This window comes from Podarcis liolepis (assembly GCF_965112155.1).
Source record: "Podarcis liolepis genome assembly, chromosome: 15".
Lineage (NCBI taxonomy): Eukaryota > Metazoa > Chordata > Lepidosauria > Squamata > Lacertidae > Podarcis > Podarcis liolepis.
The window spans coordinates 27,033,779-27,050,676 of record NC_139566.1 but is presented as its reverse complement, the minus strand read 5'-3'; the positions used below and the strand labels follow the sequence as shown (position 1 = coordinate 27,050,676).

Here is a 16,898-nt window from a genome sequence, read left to right as displayed (position 1 = left end):
CAACTGTTTGATAATTCGAGGATCCATTATAGAATCTAGTATAGTGGGAATTTATGATTATTTTATTATCTTTATTTAATTTTAATCAAGGGGTTTACAGCTGTAAAGATTAAGATTAAAAAGAAGAAAGGAGGTTATAAATCTGAGAAGACTGAGAGTAAGAATTTGCTGAAAAAAGTTTGAAATTAGAATGCAGTAAGGGGAGGTATGGGGGAGTCGGGGAAATAAGTTATACGAAAATAAGGATTTGAAATTATACATGTTTTTGTTTAGTTTTGTGTTTGTTTGTGTTGCTGTGTTTGTTAATTTTTTTTGTGTGAAATCTGAATAATTTTTTTTTTAAATAATAATTTTATTCTGTAATATTTATATGCTACTTTTTATTTATTACAAACTTCTGATTATTTTTTTAAAACCAATTACTAAGCATAAAGTGTTGTCTTCCAGGACAAATGCATGTACAGGTGTAAAAGTCTTGTATGCAGTCATGCATATAAACATCAAAACAGACTTGGAAAATCTTCTGCTTTACAGACTGAGCTCACATCCACACAACTTGATTGTAAAAAAACAACATCTGTGTGGTTGACATAGAGAATGAAACAATAACGTAATCAGTAAATACAGTGAAAAGCAACTATTTATTATTTTGTATACTTCTTAATGCCCAAAATATACTTCTAAGTGGTATACAAAGTATAGAAGCAATAAATATATTAACAAGGCATAAAACCAGTTAGCTACACAAATTATTCAAATATAGAATCACATATTTGTGGAGTTGGAAGGAACCCTCAAGGTCATTAATCCAACTCCATGCAATGCAGGAATCACAGTTAAATAATCTCTGACAGATGCCCCCCCCACATCTGTTTAAAAACCTCCAAGGAAGGAGAACCCATAATTAAAATATGCAGGGAAGAGGGCTTTAACCATTTGTTTCCCACTGTAGTCCTGATCTGTTGGGGGGGGGCAGCAATTTTATGTAACTGTGTGATTTGCTGCCACTATGTGACCATAGTTGTGTGAATGGTTAAAATCCCTCCATCTGCCATGCTGGATTGGGGCCCCAACTGCTGGCCATTTATCTTTAAAAAGAAAATCCTATGCTTAAGAGCACCAGTACAGAGCTAATGTGTAATCTTCCCCCTCCCTCTCCTTCTCTCTCTCTCTGTCTGTCTGTCTTGCTTCCTTTCTCTTGGACAGATGTTTGAAAACAATCGGGTGAAATTCTACATGCAGACAGAAGTCTCGGAACTGCGGGAACAGGAGGGCAAGGTAGGTTTGTGTGCAATGACCTTTGAGCACCATCTGTTGGATTTCCAAGGTCTTTGCCTTTGTCATTCTGTGCTTCTTGGCCTGCTGGGGTTGATGGGAAGGCGATTCTATGCCTTGCATTGATCTAGAAAGAATCTAGTCCCATGCAGCACCAGGGCTGAGAGGTGTAGTGTACAACACTCCTTGAGAGTCTGTGACTGGGATGGGGGGGGGGGAGAGATTGTGTAGGCACTGCTGTCTAAGTTTGCTTGTGGAGGTCTTCTTCTTTCTTCCTATATACATAGAAACGTAATGGTGTCGTCACGCTCAGCATTTTGCAGAGCGGCCGGTGGGCAGCCAATCCAACTGCAGCAAGGGTTAGCTGCAGAGATTGGGGAGGGGGGCTTCTCACACAGTGGTTGAGTCAGCTGTTGCATGAAGACCCTGCTTCCTTTAAGTTAGGGACGGGGTAGAGGAGGAATGGTGGAGGCTGTCACAAATTCTTTGCAGCGCTTTAGCAGAAATGCTCAGAGTTCCAGGTTCTTCAGCGCAGTATATTTATTGTGAGATATACCGTATTTTTCGCCCTGTAGGACGCACCGGCCCATAGGACGCACCTAGATTTGGGGGGGGGAATAAAGGGGGAAAAATTATTCCCCCCCCCCCAGGCGCGGGGCTGCGGAAGCCTGAGCTTCCCCAGCCCCCAGAACGGGTCCCAGAGCGATGCCAAAGCTGTGCTCAGCTGGGAGCTTGCCGGGCTGGGGGGATAGCTTCCTGAAGCCTGGAGAGCAAGAGGGGTCGGTGCACACTGACCCCTCTCGCTCTCCAGGCTTCAGCGAAAGCCTGCATTCGCCCCATAGGACGCACACACATTTCCCCTTCATTTTTGGAGGGGGAAAAGTGCATCCTATAGGGCGAAAAATACGGTATATATATAGGCTATAATTAACGAGCAGTTCATACAATCAAACAGGGTACCTGGCTGCACCTTAAGGCAAATAGGAAGACCTTTCTATCTCTATCTCTCTGACCACACTCTCCTACCCCACCACAACTACTGCTGGACAGGTTTCCCTTTTAAACTGATGGCAGCCAATCAACTGTTATCGCCCAGTCCTAGTGCAGGTACAGCCACATTTCTCACTAGACCCACGAATGGTATAACCTACAGCAGCCTTCCCAACCTGGCACCCTCCAAAGGTTTTGGACTACAACTCCCATCAGCACTACACAGCCATGCATCCAAAACACTTGGAGGGCACCAGGTTGGGGAATGGTTCATTGGACAACTTTTCCACTCTTTATTTCCTAGTTTCGCAGTGTGGGGTGGACTACCCTGTGAATGAAATAAAAGGGTGTAAGATCTGGGCAAAACGGGCTGCGGCTCGTCTTTCGAATTACTACCATTTCCTACTTTTTTCTCTCTCCCTTGAAGCTAAAGGAGGTTGTATTGAAAAGTGGCAAAGTCCTCCGAGCCGATGTCTGCGTCATAGGGATAGGTAGGTGGCCATGCAAAACTTTACTTCTCTGGAATCCTTCATATCGGGGTATGTGTGTGTGTGTGTGCGCGCGCGTCATGGGCTGCTATGCACCCTACCTGTGGACCATCCCACAGGGTTCTGTCTTGGGCCCGGTCTTATTCAACATCTTTATCAACGACTTGGATGATGGACTCAAGGGCATCCTGATCAAATTTGCAGATGACACCAAACTGGGAGGGGTGGCTAACACCCCAGAGGACAGGATCACACTTCAAAACGACCTTGACAGATTAGAGAACTGGGCCAAAACAAACAAGATGAACTTTAACAGGGAGAAATGTAAAGTATTGCACTTGGGCAAAAAAAATGAGAGGCACAAATACAAGTTGGGTGACACCTGGCTTGAGAGCAGTACATGTGAAAAGGATCTAGGAGTCTTGGTTGACCACAAACTTGACATGAGCCAACAGTGTGACGCGGCAGCTAAAAAAGCCAATGCAATTCTGGGCTGCATCAATAGGAGTATAGCATCTAGATCAAGGGAAGTAATAGTGCCACTGTATTCTGCTCTGGTCAGACCTCACCTGGAGTACTGTGTCCAGTTCTGGGCACCACAGTTCAAGAAGGACACTGACAAACTGGAACGTGTCCAGAGGAGGGCAACCAAAATGGTCAAAGGTCTGGAAACGATGCCTTATGAGGAACGGCTAAGGGAGCTGGGCATGTTTAGCCTGGAGAAGAGGAGGTTAAGGGGTGATATGATAGCCATGTTCAAATATATAAAAGGATGTCACATAGAGGAGGGAGAAAGGTTGTTTTCTGCTGCTCCAGAGAAGCGGACACGGAGCAATGGATCCAAACTACAAGAAAGAAGATTCCACCTAAACATTAGGAAGAACTTGCTGACAGTAAGAGCTGTTTGACAGTGGAATTTGCTGCCAAGGAGTGTGGTGGAGTCTCCAACTTTGGAGGTCTTTAAGCAGAGGCTTGACAACCATATGTCAGGAGTGCTCTGATGGTGTTTCCTGCTTGGCAGGGGGTTGGACTCGATGGCCCTTGTGGTCTCTTCCAACTCTATGATTCTATGATTCTATCCATTGCAATGATATCTTTTGCAACAAAACACTTTCGCATTTCCCTTTCTCATTCATTGATGGAGAATGGCCGGAGTGGGGAACACAGCAGGAAATTTTGGCGCACCGCTGCTGTAAATTCCCAATCAACTAGGTTGCTTATCTATTTCGTAAAATTCATATTCCGCCGGATTGTAAAATGGCAACAACAACGCCTCAAAGCGGTTTGCAAAAGGAAGAAAACGATAAAATGATCAGTAAAAACATTAAAAAATAAAATAAAATCAGCAATAAACTAAAAGCAGATGAAAATATACAGCAATATTCTACATGTCTGGGTAGGTTTGCCTAGATGTTGTTTTTTTTTTTAAGCAGGTGCTGAAAAGAGTACAGTCAAGATGCCTGCTTTTGGCCAAGAAGCCAAGAACTGATGTTGGAGACAGGGGGCGGTCAGACTCTGGGACTTAGGGCCAGGCCGGTGGTGCTCATGTCAGCCTGGATAGCTCAGTTAATTAGAGCATGGTGCTGATCTTGCCAAAGCTGCAAGTTCGATTCCCGTTTGGGACAGCTGCATATTCCCGTGGGTTGGACTAGGTCATGGGTAGGCAAACTAAGGCCTGGGGGCCAGATCCAGCCCAATCCCCTTCTAAATCTGGCCCATGGATGGTCTGGGAATCAGCTTGTTTTTACATGAGTAGAATGTGTGCTTTTATTTAAAATGCATCTCTGGGTTATTTGTGGGGCATAGGAATTTGTTCATTCCCACCCCCCAAAAATATAGTCTGACCACCCACAAGGTCTGAGGGACAGTGGACCGGCCCCCTGCTGAAAAAGTTTGCTGACCCCTGGACTAGGTGATTCAGAGAGTCCCTACCGACTCTAGAATTCTGTGATTCTATGGAGAAGTTGCTTAGGCACAGCCCTCCCACCAGTGGCGTAGCATGGGGGGAGGGGTGGGGCGGCTGCACCGGGCGCAACATCTGGGGGGGGGGGCGCGCTCGCACTCGCAGTGCTAAAATCAGTGCTAAAATCCACGGGTTAGGGGGCGCAAATTGCCGTATTTTTTGCACCATAACACTCACTTTTTTCCTCCTAGAAAGTAAGGGGAAATGTCTGTGCGTGTTATGGAGGAAATGCCTACGGGTGGCATGCCTACGGATTTTCCTCCTCTAAAAACTACGTGCGTGTTATGGTCGGGTGCGTGTTATAGAGCGAAAAATACGGTACTGACAACCCACGCTACGCCACTGCCTCCCACTGACAACATTCCTGTCTCCCTTTCTGGGCAGGTGCAACCCCAGCGACGGGCTTCTTGAAGCAGAGTGGCATTAACGTGGACTCCAAAGGTTTCATCGTGGTGAACAAGGTAAAACTGGGGCACGGAAGGCAGGCTGGAGCCCAGTGCGAGTGCTCTGGTATACGCAACAGATGTGCCGTCAACCCACGAGGTTCTTTCCTCCTCCGTTCCAGATGATGCAGACCAACATCCCAGGAGTTTTTGCAGCCGGTGACGCTGTTGCCTTTCCACTGGTGCTGAGGAACAACAAGAAGGTGAACATCCCTCATTGGCAGATGGCTCACATGCACGGTGGGTGACGCTCAGTTTCTTCTTTCTTCTTTTGTCATTTAAATTTGTCATTTTATAACGAATACAAAGCAGAGAGAACGTTTATAGCAACCGGTGGAAATTAAAAGATGAGAAATACGTAGTTGTGTCATTCAATTCTACTCAGTATTGATTCAGAGCAGATTCCAACATATAGTTAGCAGAGTAAAAACTTAAACATGTTGCAAGATTCCCCAAAAATAGACCAGAGGCAGTTGTATTTCATCCAGCAGAGCTTTATTGCTACTGAAGGCAAATGAGCATAATGGTCGCAAATCCAATACATTCAGGATTGGCACTGTCCATAAGAAATCCAGTTGCAGCAGACTTAACTTAAAATAACTAATAATAAGTCTAAACCTCAACACTAAACATACTATGTACAGACCACCACACCAGAAGGAAAAGAGATAGAAAGAGAAAGTGAATCCCAGGCTCCTTCTATCCTTATTTTTATAGCCATCATAACCTTGACAGAAAGAGATAAGAGAACCAGTTTAAACCAGCTGTACTCAGCTTCTCTGAAGGGATAACCCAGACATCACGAACCTTCTGCTTGTTTCTTTCACACAGAGAAGCTTCCAGAACCCTCTTTAATTAATTAGAATAGGAAATGTTAGATAGTGGGTGGACATAGCAGACGACGCAGCGATTTCTCCAAAGCAGCTCTTTATTTGTATGCTGGAACAGAACTGAACAGCAAACAGCTCAGCCGGCCTGCTTTTATAGGCAGCCGGCTGTCAACATTGTAGCAACAACAACCCAGGGTTTCCCCGCCTAAAGTAACTGACGTGGACCTGAGTGAAAACTATATACATGATACTCCTGGTGGCCAGGGTGAGAACTTCAATACATAACACCCCTCCCCACCGAGATAAGGCATTAGTTACAATCATAGTGGTTCCATTACATACAGCAATACTCTTATTGGTTTCAGTAAGGCACATAAGCATATTAATTGACCCTATTCACGAAACAGCTGTACATGTGCAGTTTGTCCAGTGAACATAGTCTTTTAAATACGGGCTACTGGCCTTGCGGATTTCCTGGGCGGAGAGTTCAGCAGCTTCTGAGGCCACGTCCTTCTCAATGGCTTTCTGCAGTGTGAGGTCTGGCTTGGTGAGGAGACACCGTTGCAGACGGATGTCCCGGACCCTGCAGACGATTCGATCCATCAGGGCATCGTCTAAGTCTCGGAACTTGCAGTGCATTGCAGCCTGTCGGAGGGCGCACATCAGATCAATACTTTCTGTACTAAGAAATGCAAAATGACAAGTTACACATGGGTTAAAATAGCAAAGTCCAAGACTAACAGCTGGCCTAAACCACCCCTAAAAGAGAGGGCGATTTCAGATTCCAGGAGGATCTACACAGCTGGTTAGGGGAATCAGGGATAGCTGGATTGCTGGGTGGCTGGTGCTGTAGATATCAACTGCATGGAGCATTGGGCAATGTGCTCTTCCTCCACATTCCAGGACGCATTGCCGCGCTGAACATGTTGGCACATGGGACCGAAATCAGCACAGTCCCTTATCTGTGGACAGCCATGTTTGGCAAGAGCATCCGCTATGCAGGTGAGTGAATGGCCCACCCAGTTCTGACGGTAAGAGCAAGGCCAAGTCTTCTTCTCTGCAAGACTTTGGAGGAAGATCTCTCCCTGGCCATTGGCTGTCCTTGCTAGGGCGGTTGTACAAGTTCCTCACCCTTGCAATAAATCAGTGTTATTTCTCTTTTCATTTCCCAGGCCATGGAGAGGGGTTTGATGATGTCATCATTCAGGGGGACTTGGATGAACTGAAGTTTGTGGCGTTTTACACCAAGTAAGTGCTGCTTTGTCTTTCCAAAGATGCAACTGCACCCACGTTAAGTGAGGATGGGCATTTGCAAAAAGTGCTGGCTGTGCTCCACTTAATGGCATTCCGTGCATCTGCAACACGAGTCAGCAGTGTGATGCAGCGGGGGAAAAAGCTAATGCAGTTCTAGGTTGCATCAACAGAAATCTAACGTCCAGATCAAGGGAAGTAATAGTACTGCTCTGTTCTGCCCAGGTGAGACCCTAGCTGGAGTCTTGTGTCCAGTTCTGGGAACCCTAGTTTCAGAAAAATATTGACAAATTGGAGTGTGTCTTGATAAGAGTGACCAAGATGATCAAAGGGTTTGGAAACCAAGCCTTATGAGGAACGGCTGAGGGAGTTGGGTAGGTTTAGCCTGGAAAAGAGAAGACTGAGAGCCATTTTCAAATATCTGAAGGGCTGTCATATGGAGAAAGCTTGTTTTTTGCTTTTCCAGGGAGTAGGACCAATGGATTCAAATGACAAGAAAGGAGACTCCAACAGGGGTCAGCAACCTTTTTCAGCTGTGGGCCTGTCCACCATCCCTCAGACCATGTGGTGGGCCGGACTATATTTTGGAAAAAAATATGAGCAAATTCCTATGCCCCACAAATAACCCAGAGATGCATTTTAAATAAAAGGACACATTCTACTCATGTAAAAACACGCTGATTCCCGGACCGTCCGTGGGCCAGATTGAGAAGGCGATTGGGCCTTAGTTTGCCTACCCCTGAACTGAACATTAGGAACAAAGGTGCTAGCTTGCCTCCCACATTGGGGGGGGGGGGGCGGCGGCGCAACACATGACATGTCATGTGATGTCGCGTGACACATCCACCCTAGTGGGTCATGTGGCGGGGAGATGGAGGCGGAACCATCGCATGCTCCACCTCCCCACCTAATGTCATGTGAGGAGAAGGGGGCGGAGCTCAGAGCTTAGGTTTGCCGCTGGGCCTCCTTCTCCCCATGGCATATGGGGGGGTGGCATCACGGGGGGTGGGACATATGGAGGGCAATCTTCTCCCTCGCTCATCCCAGCTCCCTCCTGGCTCCCAGGTGGAGGCTGGGGCGCACAGAGGGCACCAAACGGTGACAGAGGATGTCAGCCCCCTCAATATTGGGAGGGCTGGGTTCCCTGATTCAAAATATTGAGGGGGCTAGAGCCCCTAGCGCCCCCTATACCTCACACTGGCGATTAGGAAGACCTTTCTGATGGCAAGAACTGTTCAGCAGTGGAATGGACTTCCTCAGAAGGCTCTCCTTCATTGGAGATTTTTTTTGTATTTTTATTAAAGATTTTCTTGATTTACAGAAGTATGTGTAATGTCTCTCTCTTGTATTTTTTCCATGTAACATTTTTACAAATCAGTTTCATTTGTTGAGACATTAGGAAGAAAAGGGGGAGAGGGGGGGAAGATGGGTGGGGGTGGGGTCGGGTGGCGATGTTTCTGTTTTGCTTAATGTATGCCAGGTTTGGTGTCAGCGTTGCTTGTGCAGGTTCTCTGCTGTTCACTTGTGTTCCTTTGGTGGTGAGAGAGGTTGGGGTTGGCCTTGTTTGTTTGTGATTGGCTGTGGTGATGTTTGTTTTCATCTGTGAGTGGGGTGGGTGGGTGTTTTGGATCAGGTTAGCCATATTGATTTGTATGCTGTTGGTGGATTGTTGTCATTGTCTTGTTGGGCTGTGTATGTGTTAAAGGGGAGCCATACCGGGGTGAAGGCGTCTTCTTCTGTTTGTCCCCCTTCATTGGAGATTTTAAGGAGAGGCTGGGTGGCCATCTGTCAGGGATTCTATGATCTCAACCTCTCCTCCGTCAGCCTCCAAATCCTCGGATCTTTCGTTGCAGGAATGAAGAGGTGCTTGCCGTGGCAAGCATGAACTACGACCCTCTGGTCTCCAAGGTTGCAGATGTCATGGGAGCCGGCAGGGCCATCCGGAAAAGAGATGTGGAGTAAGTTGCAACCGCCGGTTTGAGACCGACCTTTCCCTCAAAGCACCCACTGGTTGGTTTCCTTACTTTCCTCATTGCAAAGTTGATTGACAGCCCAAAAAGTAAAAGGGGGTTTCAACTGCTGATCCACCCCCAAGTTTTAAAGGGCATCAATCTGGTCTGGGCTGTCTGTGTCCCACAACTGCCCCACAAACAGAGCATAATGTGGGGTACAGATCTGGTGGATCTTGTCATTCATTTTAAACGCAAGGTTCTAGTCCTCAAGCTTGTGAGTATCAGACGAAAAGTTTACCTGCCGCTTCTTTGTTTTTCTTTTCTGGCAGAGCTCTCGTCCATTTCCCACTTGTGAGGCAGGTGAATCCCCCCCCCCCAGGAAATCGATGTAGTGATATTGGGTGGGGGGAGCTCACTTCCTTGATCAGCATTGGGCCAGCACTGAGTGAAAAATCAGGAGCTAGGTTGGCTGATTTTCCAGTAGGAAGAGGTGTGAGCAACTTCCTGTCATAGCTGTCAACTTACAGGTTTGAAAATAAGGGATCAGCAGCCTCGAAAATAAGGGATCAGCAGCCAAAATAAGGGATTTTAGTCAACCAGTAGCCAAACGAAGCCTCAAGTGGTGGTTCCCATAGCTCAGCAACCCAGTAAAGGGGATGCAGCAAGGAAAACCACATCACCTCTCCGCTGGGAAGCGCTGAGCAAAGGCGAGTCCCCAGCAATGTGGCCGATTTGATCGGTACAAGGCATGCAAGTTCCACCCCCCCCCGTCGTTCTTAGACTCCTTATTGGGTGAGCAACACAGCCAAGCAGCACAGTTGGAGCCTCCCTCCTCCCTGGCCGGCAGGGAGGGAGGGAGAGGAGTTGCTTCCTTTGAAACCTGGGAAATTTAAGGGACATCATCAATAAGGGACAGCAGCGGGACATGGTGCTGGGATAAGGGACTGTCCCGCCAAATAAGGGACGCTTGACAGCTATGCTTCCTGTGAGCAACGGTTATTGAATAAACTTTGGGGAAACACCCCCCACCAATATGTATCCTGCAAAACTTTTAAAGTGGAAGCAGAGATTATCAATATTATAAGCTTAGAATTTGGCCTATAATGTTGATAATTTCCATTTGAAAAACAAAGCCAAGTTTCTAGCCATTACGGTTATAGAGGGAAGCCAGAGAAGTGGACTAGCTCTGTGCAGGGCTTTAAATTTTTTAGAACTGATGAAGAATATGTAGTCTTGAGTGTGAGCTGTGAAGCCGGTCAGTCCCACTGGTAGCAAATATTGAGTCTCTTCTTCTCTCCTTTCTTACTTTCTTTTTCTTTCTCTTTCTTCACTGCTGCAATTTAAGGCTCTTCATCCGCTATGGCAAGTAGGTATATTTTAGTCAGTGTCTCTTCAGCTTGCTAGTTTGGGGGAGTTGTTCTCTTCCCCCAACCCAACTTTCGCTTTTTAATCTGTTTAAATCAGTGGTTTTCAAACTTTTGGGGGTCGCTACTCCCTTGCTTCCACAAGCTCACCCCCAGTGCCCCCTACCATGCCCTATAAAAAGAATTATTCACAACAGCAGTTTGGATGACCCACTGAGGAAAATAATGATAGAATAAAATTCAAAATGGTAAGGATTAAGTGCATGTTCATTCAAGATTCAATTAAAACTATTTGGTTTAATTCATAAAATAGATGAACTTGATCCAATGATATATTAGTAGGAACTTTCTGGCACTAAGAGCTGTTGGACAATGAAACGGATGACATCAGAAGGTGGTGGACTCTCTTTCATTGGAGAGGAACTTTAAAAACACTCTGCAGCAGCAGAGTGTGGATTATAGGTTGTTAAACCCTTTTGCTTATCCTGATTCATCTGCCTTAAAACTCTTGCCCCTCCCTCTACCTCTCTAGCAATGAACGGACCACACACTCTTAAGTAAGTTTAAAAGCTTTACTTACTAAATCCAAAGGTCTGATTCATGCATTGTTCTTTGCAGCACCCAAGTTACTTTTGGGCACAAAATACACAATATAGTTTCAGATATGCTGTCTGAACTTGGATCAAGTTCAGACATGTCCGCCCTGGTCCATGGCTGGAAGAGAAGTGAGAGAAAGGAAGAGAAAACAGCTTTACTTCCTCCCTCATGGAGGAGAGGGGTCATGACCTAGCTGAGTCTAGGAACAGAACTCTGTGATCTTAACCCCTTCATGCACTAACTAGCGCTCGTGTGTAGTTATGTTTGACTGCAATTTCCCACACCTTCCAACTCGACAGTTCTATTTCTATGATTCTTTGCTCTTTGTGCTTTCAGTCAGCTTCAAAAACATTGCCTTCCTCCACTCCAGGGTTTGTGTGGCTGGTTTGGGAGTTGAGGAAGTATTCCTACAATAATCCTGCTTTGTTTGTTGGTTTTGTCTTTCTTGTAGAACTGGAGACATGTCCTGGCTAACCGGAAAGGGCTCCTAACATCCCCAGAAATCACTTGGCTTCCTACAGACCCTGCAGTCACCAAGGGCAAGATGCCACACACCTTTCTCCAGTGACTTTGACAAACCTGGCACTGTTTCCATAACCATTCTCTTCCTACGCCTTCCAAGGGCCCCATTCATGCTGAGATCAACTTCTGTAGCCTCAGAGTGGCTTAAACACACCCTCTCCCTGGAGCAACCGGAAGGAAAAGGGGCCACTTATGGGTTCATTGAGTTGCCGCGGCTATCTAGGGCCAAGTCAGATAAGTGCCGTGAAGTCAGCGGAGCCGTGGGGTGGGGGAGAGGAAAATGTGGGTCACACCTGCACGCTTGCTTGGGAGCAGAGTGGAGAGCTGGTGGACCTCAAAGACTTCCCTTTCTACAGGGAGAAATCTCCACGGATTGGTGTTGGCCGCATCCCACAGTGGCTGGCTGCGCTGCTCGCCGTCCACATTCCAACCGCCCTTCCAGTCTACTCCATTGCTGCTGCGGTTCTTTTGAACCACGTCCTTAAGGCGCTTCCTGCAGGCCCGTTAAGCCGTCTTCCTTTATGCAAGCCACAAACCTCTGTGTGTGTGTGTGTGAGAGAGAGAGAGAGAGAGAGAGAGAGAGAGCAGTGATCAAAGGGAAACTAATATGGAGGATTGGCTCACCTTTCTATGTTCCCTTTGGAACAGCTTTGCCCAAGCCTGCTGTACCAAAGATCTGTTGGTCTTTTGCATAGGGATTGGGGGGGGGGAGGGTGTCTGATTCAGTTCATGTCTCAAGGCGAACATACCCAATTGGCATATTCTGAAAACGACAGGTGAACTGAACCACAGCCATCTTTCAAAATTTGCCCATCTCTGAATTTTGCAATGCAGTTCTCTGGTCAAGCACCGAAATCTATAACTGTGCATAAACATACATATATATTAGAGGAAATAACACACAAGAATGCACTGTGTTGCAAAAACCAAACACATGAATCTTTGCAAAAACCGGACGCATGAAGCAAAATTGCAGAATAGAACGTTGCGTGAAAATGCTGGCAAATTTTCACAAGGACTTAAGGAACAGCAACACAACCACTTGTGGTGTAGAGATATGGTTAACTCCACTCAAGACTGGAAAATGAGGAACTGAAATGGATTCACCTATCCTTAGTGGGATCCATGTTTCCCCCCCGCATTTCCTTCCCCTGCAGCAAGCCCTCTCTTGCCAAGCCTAGCTGTGCCCGCTCTCTGCCTTTCTTCCGGAATGCAGAAGAGGCACAGGACCCAGCTTCCAGATCACTGCAACTTTTTCTTTCCTTTTGTTTTGCCTTAACCAGGTTTCTAGCCCCTAAGGATTGCCAAGATGTGCTTGAAAGAGTGCCAGAAGTCAGAGAGGTTGGAGAGCAAGTGAGGGGAAGGGTCAGCAGCCTTGGTCACCCTCCAAATTAGTACGCCAGAATAAATTCTGCAATGCACTAATGCACGTGTTCCTCTGGCATGGTTTATTCAGACTGCAGAACTGTCTCTTCTCCTCAGCACGGGGTGTCGATTTTCTTTTTTGCAACGGGCAAAACAAACCCCTGAGTTATCACCTTGCTCATCAAGGGACAAGGGGACCTGAGGGTGATGGAGGCAGGCTGCACCTCTCCTAATAATCCAGCCCATCGAACCCTAGAATTGTAGAGCTGGAAGGGAACTTAGCCCAGCTCCCTGGAATACAATTTCCTAATTCAGGGCAATCAGCTGTATTTTCTAGGAACCAGCAGCCACCATTTCCTTGCAACTCAGGGGCGGTAGAGGAGAACGTCACAACAGAAATGAGAGGGCCGTCATGGGTGTCAACACTAAAGTGGAAACACTTTGAAACCCGAAACTCCAGCTTCTCTTTGTGTGGCTGGAACATGCTAAATTTCTCTCCCCAAGCACCAGTCCCCTGGTGAAGTTGTAGCCGAAGCTCCTCCTCTAACAGGACTAGCCCCTTGCCAGACTTTGATGTTCCTCACCACTAACAGGGTTGCCAATCATAGGCCTGCCATCTTCCACCTTCCTGACAGAGGGCTGGGGGTGCTTTAGAAATGCTTGCAGGCAGAAATTCTGCCATTGTGATGGGGGTTTTTGTTTTGTTTTGTTTTTGGCGCTGTGGGGCTGGAGGAACAGGAAGCACCTGTTGAGTTCATGCGGGTGTTTTCTGAAAGGTGAAAAGAAATGCTGACTGGATTTTGCCCGCCCTGTGTTTCAACTGCCCACATTCGCTTGCGTTTCACTCGCTTTGCCACAGGATGTCATGCAAAATAAATTAGCCATCTCATGTTTTGCCCTCTTCCCCCACCCTCCTAGGTTATTAATAAACTCATGTATTAAACCACAAGGCTTGTGTGATAACTGCTCTGGATTGTGTGTGGATGCTTCGGCCCAAAATAGCCCCCTCCTATGGTTGCTACCGTATTTTTTTTGCTCTATAAGACGCACCAGACCACAAGACGCACCTAGTTTTTGGAGGAGGAAAACAAGAAAAAAAATATTCTGAATCTCAGAAGCCAGAACAGCAAGAGGGATCGCTGCGCAGTGAAAGCAGCAATCCCTCTTGCTGGGAAACTGAGAAAAATCTGAAACTGAGAGAATCACCTATCCCTACTGGGTTGATCCAGTACAGTGGTACCCCGCAAGACGAACGCCTCGGAAGACGAAAAACTCGCTAGACGAAGGAGTTTTTCGTTTTCTTAGCCGCTTCGCAAGACGCATTTCCCTATGGGCTTGCTTCGCAAAACGAAGCTTGCCCCGCAAGCTCCGGGGATAGCGGGGAAGCGCAGCGCGTCTTCCCCGCTGTCTCCGGACCTTTTTTGAAGCAAGGGGTGGCGGGGAGAAGATCGCTTCTCTCCCCGTTGCCTGCCCCACAATCTCCGGGGACAGAAGGGAAGGCGCGCACGCCTTCCCCTCTCTCCCCGGACCCCTTTTGAACCAAGGGGCGGCAACGGGGAGAAGCGATCTTCTCCCCTCCGCCCCTTCCCTTGCTTTAAACAGGTCCGGGGACAGAGGGGAAGGCGCGTGGCGCTTCCCCTCTGTCCCCGGACGGTCTCCATAGGAACACATTGATTGATTTTCAATGCATTCCTATGGGAAACTGTGCTTCGCAAGACGAAAAACTCGCAAGAAGAAAAAACTTGCGGAACGAATTAATTTCATCTTGCGAGGCACCACTGTACAATTAAGAAAGTAAGAAGAGCCCTGCTGGATCAGGTCCATGGCCTATCTGGTCCAGCATTCCGTTCTCACTTTAGCCAGCCTGATATCTGTGAAAAACTGGCAAGCAAAATTTGAGTCCTCCTGTGGTTTCCAGCAGCTGGAAGTCAGAAGCATTGCTGCCCCAACTGTGGAGGCAGAGCAAAGCCATCATGTTTAGTAACCACTGATAGCCTTATACTCGAAAGAATTTGTCCCATCCTCTTTTAAAGTCACCCAAGCAGGTGGCTGTCGCTGTCTACTGCGGGAAGCGAGTTCCTCAGTTTAACTCTGTCCCACATGTAGGACTTCCTTCCTTTCAGATAAACAGCTATCTGACTTTTAGAAGACACCTGAAGGCAGCCCTGTTTAGGGACTTTTTTAGCGTTTGAAATTTTATTGTGTTTCTAGTATTCTGTTGGAAGCCAGCCATATGGGCAGGGTATGTATAAACAAACAAAAACAAACAAACAAACAAACAAACAAACAAACAAACAAACAAACAATTATTATACACAGCCACCTTCAGATGTTTTCGGAAAGTCATGCAAATTGGTTATCTGCTGGGAAGGGATTTCACAGGGTGGGTGCCACTACCGAGAAGGCCCTCTGCCTGGTTCCTGTAACTTCACAACTTGCAGAGGGAACTGCCAGAAGGCCCTCGGAGCTGGACCCCAGTGTCCGGGCTGAATGGTGGTGGTGGAGACTCCTTCAGGTTTACAGGACTGAAGCCATTTAGGGCAGCCTTTCTCAACCTGTGGGTCCCCAGATGTTGTTGAACTACAACTCCCATCACCCCTAGCTAGCAAGGACAGAGCTCAGGGATGATGGGAGTTGTAGTCCAACAACATCTGGGGACCCACAGGTTGAGAACCGCTGATTTAGGGCTGTATAGGTCAGCACCAACACTTTGAATTGTGCTCAGAAACATACTGGGACCCAATGTAGATCTTTCAGGACCGGTGTTATGTGGTCTCGGTGGCCACTCCCAGTCACCAGTCTGGCGCCTGCATTCTGGATTAGGTGTAGTTTCTGAGTCATCTTCAAAGTTAGGTCCATATATGGCACATTGGTGTAGTCCAAATGGGAGATAACCATAGCGTATGCCTTTCCTTCTGGATCCTTGTTAAAACCTGGGATCTGCCCTTTACCAGGGATCTGCCCTTTACCAGCAGCTGGAACATGCTGATGTGAGCAGATTGGCTGTGTTTATCTCTGCGCTGTGAAAATCTTCGTGGGCTCATCACTGCAGATCTAGCTGTTCTTAAAGACTCAAGAGCAGAGCGGGCTTTCTGGGTGTTGAGATCCACAATTTCATCACAAGAGGTTTACAGCTGGGCTGGGCAGACTTCTGGGTCCCAGAATCCACTTGTTTTTGGTTATGCTAGCATCCTGGAATCTATCAACTGGAGTCATATTCAAGGCAAGCAGTTTGTAGGGAGGATGTCAGCATACTGGCAGAACGGAGGAATGGGGTGCCTCTGAGCATGCACTGAGCACAGGAATTCGTTGCCAGTTCCAAAACTGGGTTCAGAGTCCTATCACTCAAAAAGACATTCCTGGTTTCAAGCTTTCTTCATCTCAGCAGCCTGATTTGGGAGAAGAAAGTCTTTTTGGGGGGTCAGGTTTATTCTTGAAAAGTTATTATTGCACATCCACCCAAGATAGACCAGTAGGTCAGTAGATCCCAATCTACTTCTGTCATGGCCTTGTTTTACACATTGCAGAAGGTCCCTGCTCCGAGGAGCTGGCACACTAAAATTTAAGGCAGAAGATCACCTTAAACTACAACTACCAACAACCCCAGCCAGCCCTACCCAGGAAAGAATTGCACTAGGTACCAATTACCTGCCAGGCTAAGGTGTTGGATTCTGGTTTATAAAGGCCTGTACAGCTCAGGACCAAGATACCTGAAATATCACCTCAGCCCTTATATACCCAGTCGATCGCTGCTCTGCAGGTGAGGGGCTCCTGCTGACAACATCTTATCAGGAGGTTTTCTCCTCACTGAAACAGGGCCTTTAGTGTGGTGGCACCAACCCTTTGAAATTCCCTTCC

At 47.1% G+C, this 16,898-nt stretch overlaps 1 protein-coding gene across 6 annotated transcripts in view; it reads left to right on the top strand.

Annotated features, from left to right (window-relative positions):
* The window catches only part of AIFM3 (AIF family member 3), a 49,803-nt gene extending 35,814 nt beyond the window's left edge, over positions 1 to 13,989 (top strand). For 3 of the 6 annotated variants that reach the window (XM_083478633.1, XM_083478634.1, XM_083478637.1), the window contains 9 exons: positions 1,207 to 1,278; positions 2,693 to 2,756; positions 5,101 to 5,177; positions 5,282 to 5,399; positions 6,893 to 6,991; positions 7,162 to 7,237; positions 9,094 to 9,198; positions 10,538 to 10,558; positions 11,605 to 13,989. In XM_083478633.1, the coding sequence (XP_083334759.1) occupies positions 1,207 to 1,278; positions 2,693 to 2,756; positions 5,101 to 5,177; positions 5,282 to 5,399; positions 6,893 to 6,991; positions 7,162 to 7,237; positions 9,094 to 9,198; positions 10,538 to 10,558; positions 11,605 to 11,644 (672 nt within the window). In that variant the 3' untranslated portion in view covers positions 11,645 to 13,989. The remainder of the gene's footprint in view (positions 1 to 1,206; positions 1,279 to 2,692; positions 2,757 to 5,100; positions 5,178 to 5,281; positions 5,400 to 6,892; positions 6,992 to 7,161; positions 7,238 to 9,093; positions 9,199 to 10,537; positions 10,559 to 11,604) is intronic. The other 3 variants (XM_083478636.1, XM_083478635.1, XM_083478638.1) reach the window with 1 other exon arrangement.
* The last annotated feature ends 2,909 nt before the right edge of the window (positions 13,990 to 16,898 follow it).